The sequence below is a fragment of the Callionymus lyra genome, chromosome 13 (genome assembly GCF_982586985.1).
Source record: "Callionymus lyra chromosome 13, fCalLyr1.hap1.1, whole genome shotgun sequence".
Taxonomy (NCBI): Eukaryota; Metazoa; Chordata; class Actinopteri; order Syngnathiformes; family Callionymidae; genus Callionymus; species Callionymus lyra.
In genome coordinates, this window is record NC_141830.1 from 10,667,937 (window position 1) to 10,676,994 (window position 9,058).

A 9,058-nucleotide genomic window follows, 5' to 3' on the forward strand; every position below is an offset into this window, starting at 1 on the left:
AAAAAACAACAACAATCCAACCTTTTGATAAACACGTTTTATTTTAAATCGTACAACAAAACAATTCAAACTTTCAAAATAGAAATGATGGAATTCAGGTTTAAAAAATATAAACCAAAGCATAAAAACAAGAACATTTAAATAAAATAATGAAAAAAATGTTCAATATTCTGATGTCACTAATATTCTTCATACTCTAGTTTATCGACTTATTCTGGGTCAAAACGTGAATTTATAAAAATAACATTCCAGTTGTTTGGTTTGACATCCGGTGTCCGCCCATTTGGGACACGCCGCGCCTCGAATCTGTCACCCGTACAGCTGCGGGCGGGACTTCCTGTCTCGGGCGGAAGTGAGCTTGTCTCACCGCCGCACCAGAACCGCAGGGCTCGGTCCTGTCAGGGGTTGGGGAGGGAGAGACCAGGGTACCAGAAGACCGTCGACGCCGCGACAGGGATCCCCAGCGGATGAAGCTCCTCGCCGGCGATGCTGCCCTGACAGACTCCGCCCCTCCGCCATGTCCGAGGTGCACAAGACTGTGCAGAAGTGGCACGCGAGCTTCAGGCGGGGGACAGACTTCGACTCGTGGGGTCAACTGGTGGAGGCCATAGACGAGTACCAGATGTGAGTCTCACCCCCGCACCCCCATCCTCGCTGACCCCCCTCTAAACTCGTGACGTCATGTCCAACTGTGACGTCATGTTGCTGTTCGGGTACCAGATAAGTTCCGAGTCTGATTGAGAAAAACATCATTATAGAAGTATATCAGTGCCATTAAATATAATTTTACATTTATTTTTAAAAATATATATATATATATTTAAATGAATTAAGTTTGATATAATAATTCCAATAGTTAAAAAATGTCTTAGCCTTTTTAAATCTAATATATAAATGTTGGTGTAATTGTGCTAAACTTTTAGCATTGATTATGAAAACGAAAGAAGTTATTTTATTTTTGAATTATTGGAACAAAAGTATCAAAAACTCTTGTGTTTAGAAAATGAAAAATCATTATGGAAAATTTTCGAGTTTAAATAATTGTATTTTTTTAATTTATTTAATTTAATTGAGTTTAAACCCGATTTAATGTAGGAACCATTCACTCAAATTATCCAACCATTTATTATTCTTATGACACTGTTATACTTCAATAACTAAAATTAAAAAATGTTAATTAAAGTTTAAATAAATCGTTCAATATTCCGATGACACTGATGTGCTTCAATAACTTTAATTAAAAAATGTTTATTAAAGTTTAAATAAATTGTTCAATATTCCAGTGACACTGTTATACTTCAATAACTTTACTTAAAAAATGTTTATTAGAGTTTAAACAAATCGTTCAATATTCCGATGACACTGTTATACTTAAATAACTTTAATTTTAAAATGTTTATTAAAGTTTAAATAAATCGTTCAATATTCTGATGACACTGATGTACTTCTATGTATAATAATGTGCATTAAATACATTTATAAACGGCACTGCAGGCGTTTTTCAATATACTTTAACCACATTTTGTTTTTTTTATTATTTATTAAAAAAAATAGTTGCTCAAATGTATATAATAACGTGATTATATGCACTTTCCCCCAAATATATTTCAGCCTAAAGTATAAATGTTTGTTCTTTTAAATAAAGATTTTTTTTCCCAATAACCAAGAGGAATATATTTGTAACATGTGTGTCATTAACACTTTTAACTACTTGGTTTTATATTCCTTCAATATTTTTGATATATGATGCTATGTTGTGCACCTGCAGTGGTCAGCACCCGGTGGTCACATGTCAGCTGCAGGTGAGAACTGTAATAACCAGACCTGATTGTTTTGGTTCCAGACTGGCCCGGCAGCTGCAGAAGGAGGTCCAGACCACGACGTCCTCAGAACTCACCGACGAGCAGAAGGTAAAACCATGAAACGATTCCTGACTTTGTAGAAAAAAGAGTCATTATTTATTTTTTTCAAAAACAATGTGTTCGGTTTGATGTTGACAACGATGAAGATCTTGTTTGTTGTTGTAGAAAACATTGGGAAAGATCGCGGCATGTCTGGAAATGAGAAGCTCCAGTTTACAGGTGTGTTGACGAAGTTTTTTTTTCTAAATGAAGTAAATGTTTGTATAATAGTGAAATCTGATCCAATCGAGCACCGAGCCCCTCGCTCTTAACTTTTAAAATTCAAAACAAGCTGGTAAACTTTTTGTAAACGGCTGAAATCTTTCCGTTGCTTTTAGAATCTAGAATCTAAGTCGTCATGTGACCTTCTGCTCGTCGCACGATTGGCTGAGAGTTTGATCGAGTAGCTCGGTAATCTTTTAGTAATGTCTGGTGTCACATTACGCCAACATTTTTAGATTGAATTTACAAGACCTTGGATTTTAAAATGTTGAATTAAGAAAATGTATTTTTTAATAATTACAATTGGAATATCAATGTGTATTAAATTGTAAATATTAGTACTTTTACAAACACGACCTTTCAATATAAACATTTTTTAATTAAAGTTATTGAAGTATATCAATGTCATCAGTATAGATTCCCAAATCAGTTTTTTTGAATAATGGAATTTAATTTATTTATTTCTAGATTGAAAGGTTGAATTTGTTTTTTTTTATGGAAATTTTAATACTTTTCTAAATACAATTTATTTATTATAAAATGTTGGTATAATAGTGAGACCAGACATAACCAATAGAATACCGAACTACTTGATCAAACATGGTGACACTATTCTAGCAACATTTCTAGATTAAATTTTAGAATAAAAAGTACATTGAATTCTTGGATTATTGGAATAAGAAAAGCAAAAATCCATTATTTAAAGAAAAACAAATTTAACCTTTCAATTTAGAAATTGTTGAATGAAATGATCCAAACGGATAATCATTCATGCGACGTTTCATTAACGGTATTAAAATTTTGAATTGTTAAATTTAAATCATTCAATGATGGCATTGATGCAGTTTTATTATCGCACACTAAAAGTAAAAAAAATGATGTTTGTCTCCATAGAACTCTCAGGAGAAAGAAGAGTTCAAGTTGGAAGAGCTGAAGAAACTTGAGAGCAGTGAGTGAGACGTTTCCTCTCGTCGTCGTTCACTCTCCAGTGCTGTGTCTCAAATCGCATACTAATCTTAGTATACTAGAAGTTAGTATGCATCAGGATAGTGTACGTACTAACTAGTACGCAAATTCTCAACAGATATTACGTCTCAAATCAAACTCTGCTGCTACACACTAACAGGAAATAACGCGACAGCTTCTTCTTCTACTACTATTTAACTATGTTTCAACCAGCTGTAGGAACACTATCGCCACCTGCTGGCAGCACGTTCTGCAAGTTTGGAAAAATAAAGAAAGAAAAAATATGAGAATTTAAATATCCGCGAGATATTTAAGCTGGTATCAGCACCGAAGACGTCTCATCCTTCTACTGCTGCTTAAAATATACACGGAAGTATATGAATATATATGCATTTATATATGCATTTATATATGACGTAACTTCCGTTTAAAACGTCACTAAGATGGCGGCTGTTTAGGGTGGTTAGTGTCCATCGAACCATACTTAATAAGTTTTGTGGGCGTGTTAGTACGCCAATTTAGTGTGCATGGCGCACTAAATTTCGCATACTACGAATTGAGACACACTTGCGCACTAAAAGTACTAACTTTGAGTACGCTAGTATGCGATTTGAGTCACAGCACTGTAGATCTTTCCAACTCTTGTCGTTTGTAGTTCTTCAGAATCTCCAGACGAACAACGAGGAGTTTCCCTTCGACGTCCAGCCCGTGCCCTGCAGGTGACCCCCCGTCCTGACCTCATGTGACCCCCTGATGTTTTGAACTCTGAACTGATCAGGAAACTGTTGGCGCCGGGCGAGGAGGAGAACCTGGAGCTGGAGGAGGAGGACGCGGCAGCAGTCGTTGGAGCGACGGGCGCCCCTCGACCCACCGGTACCACCCGTCACCCCCCCTGATCATATCCCAACGTTTGAACCCCTGTATCCTCCAGGTACCTTGTTGCCACGGTTACCGTCCGAGCCTGGGATGTCGCTGCTGACCTTGAGGATCGAGAAGATCGGCTTGAAGGACGCCGGCCAGTGCATCGACCCGTACATGACCGTCAGCGTCAAAGGTTTGGTTTTTCTCGAGTGAGTCTTCTGTCTGGGTTTCGGTTCTAAAAGTCCGTCCCGTGATCCAAGACTGCAATGGTCTGGACCTGGACCAGGTGCAGGACACGCCGGTGGCGACCAAGAAGGAGGACACCTACATTCACTTCGGCGTGGACGTGGAGATCCAGAGACACGTGGAGAAGCTGCCGAAAGGTTCGTTGATCGTGTCGGTGTTTTCATTGGTTTAATTGAAATTTGTTAATAGTCGAAACTTCTTCTATTTTCATTTCAATATTGAATTCGTTTTTGGAAATTAATTTAAAAAAAATTAAAAAATGAATAAAAAATTTTTTTTACACAAAGCGTTTACTATTCCAATTCCAAAAATTAAAAAATTAACTTTTTAAATCAAATATTTCTGAATCTGTAGCCTTTTAAATACAATATAAAAATGTTCCAATAGAAGTGATTCTGAGCTTTCAGCCAATCATGCGACACGCAGATGATCACATGACTGAGGCGTCAATATTATATTGTATAGTATGTATAGTATAGATTTTTAGAGGCTACATGTAAAAAATATTGAATTTGTGAAATTAAAAAAATTAAATAAACCCACAAGTCGAAATATGTATTCAATTAAATTGAAAAAAAAAAAAAACTTTTTTTAATTATTCAAAAAACAAACAATTGAAACCTTTTATAAATAAATGTTTTAACTAAATTCTTCCAAAATCCATAATCCAAAGATAATGAAATGCTTAAAAAACACAAATATTCAAATGAAAGTTTCAACATTTTAAATGTTAAATTTGTTGTCAATATCGTGATAAACTTGGAAATTGTTATTACGATCTTACGGGAATCATGTGGTTGATCTTCACCTTCCAGGCGCCGCCATCTTCTTCGAGTTCAAGCACTACAAGCCCAAGAAGAGGTTCACCAGCACCAAGTGTTTCGCCTTCATGGAGATGGACGAGATCAGAGCGGGAGCCGTCGTCATCGAACTGTGAGTCCAGCTGAGGATGAAGCTCTCGGGGCAGGAAGTGAGACCTGAGTCTCGGGTTCATTTAGCGTTAAAGTCAAATGTGAAAAGAATCTGAACTTTAAAGTCTTCGGAAATTGACATTTGCCGAGAATAAAGTTGACGGAATCAAAAGAACAAAAAAAAAGCCTCTCAAATAAAAAGTTTTAAATAATATACTTAACAAAACAAAAATATTTTTTAAATGGGGAAAGAAAAGTTGATCAATTGAACAGTGAGTTAATACATGTATTTATAAGACATTAAAAAGGTCTAATGAAAATGTAAACTTGTCATACAAAAAAGAAAAAAACTTTTGTCCAAACATCAGCTTTAAACGCTGCTGGAGTTGACTGTATCCTCTCGTCCTCAGTCATTGATTTCATTGTTAAGCTGTGGAGGATGTAATGACTTCAGTAGTGAGAATTTAAAATTCTAAACAGGAGAAATGTTGTGAAAATATTTTCTTTCACACATATATTATTAAATAATAAACCACTACATAACTACGATAAAATGTTAAATTAAAACTTTAACATTTAAATTTAAAACATCACGCAATATTTAATTGTTTAGATATTTTCGTATAAAGTGCGTTTGTGTTTCTCCAGTATATGACCTGTAGTTCCAGTCTTCACGCCCCCGTGTGGCCCAAAGTAGAACTGTCATTATCAAAGCAATAAACGTTTTTTCCTCGCAGGTACAAAAAGCCGACGGACTTCAAGAGGAAGAAACTGCAGCTTCTGACCAAGAAGCCACTTTTCCTTCACCTTCATCAAACTTTGCACAAGGACACCTGAGCTCGGCACCACACCTGTCAATCATCGTTCTACACTCGAGGTCCGGCTCCAGAAACCACAGATTCCGTAACGTAGCCACTAACGCCACAATTAATGCAGCAAGTACATAAAAGCAGCTCTAAGAAAACTCATCAGCTCTTGTTTTTTAAAATCCTGGCGCCTAAAGCTTTTATTTTGTAATAAGACGCCTTCAGTAAAACATGTTGAATGTAAGTTTTTATACCACAGTTGTATGAAGAGTGAAAACTGACTTGTCATCAATGTTTCCTCTCTTGTCGTTTAACCATTAAAAAGATGGAATGATGTGCTTCACTCTTTCTTGTCACTTCAACGTTTGCTCCAAAATAAATGGAAGCTTTAATATGGTTAAGGGTTTGAATCCGTCTAAAGTTTGAGAAGAAAAGAACATTATTGTTCATGATTTAACACCTTTGAAAGAAGAAGCACATTTGTTTTTTGATTGAAAGTCTTTTTTTAAATGTTAATCTTGTTTTTATTTCCTTTTTTTATTTAATCAATTGTCCTTAATTCATTTTTTACTGAAGCAACGTTTCTTTGAATTGAAAATATTTTAACTTTTTTAAAACCTTTATTACTATTTTATTGAAACCCTTTTTATTTTTTTTTCTATATTAATTAATTTGATGCAACCTTTATTTTAAATGAACCACCGATTAACATATTGAAAATACTTTTTTGATTAAAACCGCTTTTATTTACATTTTTTTCTGGATGAAGCAACTTTTTTCTTAAATGAATAAAAAACAAATAAAGAGAGTGAGGGTGGGGAAGAAGAGAGTGAGGGTGCTGAAGAAGAGAGTGAGGGTGCTGAAGAAGAGAGTGAGGGTGGTGAAGAAGCGAGTGAGGGTGGTGAAGAAGAGAGTGAGGGTGGTGAAGAAGAGAGTGAGGGTGGTGAAGAAGAGAGTGAGGGTGCTGAAGAAGAGAGTGAGGGTGGTGAAGAAGAGAGTGAGGGTGCTGAAGAGGAGAGTGAGGGTGGTGAAGAGGAGAGTGAGGGTGGTGAAGAGGAGAGTGAGGGTGCTGAAGAGAGAGTGAGGGTGGTGAAGAGAGAGTGAGGGTGGTGAAGAGGAGAGTGAGGGTGGGGAAGAAGAGAGTGAGGGTGGTGAAGAGGAGAGTGAGGGTGCTGAAGAAGAGAGTGAGGGTGGTGAAGAAGAGAGTGAGGGTGGTGAAGAGGAGAGTGAGGGTTGTGAAGAAGAGAGTGAGGGTGGTGAAGAAGCGAGTGAGGGTGGTGAAGAAGAGAGTGAGGGTGGTGAAGAAGAGTGAGAGTGGTGAAGAAGAGAGTGAGGGTGCTGAAGAAGAGAGTGAGGGTGGTGAAGAAGAGAGTGAGGGTGCTGAAGAAGAGAGTGAGGGTGGTGAAGAAGAGAGTGAGGGTGGTGAAGAAGAGAGTGAGGGTGCTGAAGAAGAGAGTGAGGGTGGTGAAGAAGCGAGTGAGGGTGGTGAAGAAGAGAGTGAGGGTGGTGAAGAAGAGAGTGAGGGTGGTGAAGAAGAGTGATAGTGGTGAAGAAGAGAGTGAGGGTGCTGAAGAAGAGAGTGAGGGTGGTGAAGAAGAGAGTGAGGGTGCTGAAGAAGAGAGTGAGGGTGGTGAAGAAGAGAGTGAGGGTGGTGAAGAGGAGAGTGAGGGTGGTGAAGAAGAGAGTGAGGGTGGTGAAGAGGAGAGTGAGGGTGGTGAAGAAGAGAGTGAGGGTGCTGAAGAAGAGAGTGAGGGTGGTGAAGAGGAGAGTGAGGGTGGTGAAGAAGAGAGTGAGGGTGGTGAAGAGGAGAGTGAGGGTGGTGAAGAAGAGAGTGAGGGTGCTGAAGAAGAGAGTGCGGGTGGTGAAGAAGAGTGAGAGTGGTGAAGAAGAGAGTGAGGGTGCTGAAGAAGAGAGTGAGGGTGGTGAAGAAGAGAGTGAGGGTGCTGAAGAAGAGAGTGATTGTGGTGAAGAAGAGAGTGAGGGTGGTGAAGAGGAGAGTGAGGGTGGTGAAGAAGAGAGTGAGGGTGGTGAAGAAGAGAGTGAGGGTGGTGAAGAGGAGAGTGAGGGTGGTGAAGAAGAGAGTGAGGGTGCTGAAGAAGAGAGTGAGGGTGGTGAAGAAGCGAGTGAGGGTGGTGAAGAGGAGAGTGAGGGTGGGGAAGAAGAGAGTGAGGGTGCTGAAGAAGAGAGTGAGGGTGGTGAAGAAGAGAGTGAGGGTGGTGAAGAAGAGAGTGAGGGTGCTGAAGAAGAGAGTGAGGGTGGTGAAGAAGCGAGTGAGGGTGGTGAAGAAGCGAGTGAGGGTGGTGAAGAAGCGAGTGAGGGTGGTGAAGAAGCGAGTGAGGGTGGTGAAGAGGAGAGTGAGGGTGCTGAAGAAGCGAGTGAGGGTGCTGAAGAAGAGAGTGAGGGTGGTGAAGAAGCAAGTGAGGGTGGTGAAGAGGAGAGTGAGGGTGCTGAAGAAGAGAGTGAGGGTGGTGAAGAAGCGAGTGAGGGTGGTGAAGAGGAGAGTGAGGGTGCTGAAGAAGCGAGTGAGGGTGCTGAAGAAGAGAGTGAGGGTGGTGAAGAGGAGAGTGAGGGTGGTGAAGAAGCGAGTGAGGGTGGTGAAGAGGAGAGTGAGGGTGCTGAAGAAGAGAGTGAGGGTGGTGAAGAAGCGAGTGAGGGTGGTGAAGAGGAGAGTGAGGGTGCTGAAGAAGCGAGTGAGGGTGCTGAAGAAGAGAGTGAGGGTGGTGAAGAAGCAAGTGAGGGTGGTGAAGAGGAGAGTGAGGGTGCTGAAGAAGCGAGTGAGGGTGCTGAAGAAGCGAGTGAGGGTGGTGAAGAAGAGAGTGAGGGTGGTGAAGAGGAGAGTGAGGGTGCTGAAGAAGCGAGTGAGGGTGGTGAAGAAGAGAGTGAGGGTGGTGAAGAGGAGACTGAGGGTGCTGAAGAAGCGAGTGAGGGTGGTGAAGAAGAGAGTGAGGGTGGTGAAGAAGCGAGTGAGGGTGGTGAAGAAGAGAGTGAGGGTGGTGAAGAGGAGAGTGAGGGTGCTGAAGAAGCGAGTGAGGGTGGTGAAGAAGCGAGTGAGGGTGGTGAAGAGGAGAGTGAGGGTGGTGAAGAAGAGAGTGAGGGTGCTGAAGAAGAGAGTGAGGGTGGTGAAGAAGAGAGTGAGGGTGCTGAA

The 9,058-nt window shown here is 40.1% G+C and overlaps 1 protein-coding gene across 1 annotated transcript; it reads left to right on the top strand.

Moving 5' to 3' along the window:
- The first annotated feature begins 354 nt into the window (after positions 1 to 354).
- aida (axin interactor, dorsalization associated) lies at positions 355 to 6,248 on the top strand. Its single transcript, XM_087805475.1, has 10 exons — positions 355 to 624; positions 1,844 to 1,910; positions 2,028 to 2,081; positions 3,018 to 3,072; positions 3,745 to 3,808; positions 3,868 to 3,962; positions 4,021 to 4,143; positions 4,211 to 4,333; positions 5,012 to 5,129; positions 5,845 to 6,248. Exons 1-10 carry the CDS (start codon positions 518 to 520, stop codon positions 5,942 to 5,944), a joined length of 906 nt encoding a protein of 301 aa, XP_087661601.1. The 5' UTR covers positions 355 to 517; the 3' UTR covers positions 5,945 to 6,248.
- Positions 6,249 to 9,058: the final 2,810 nt, after the last annotated feature.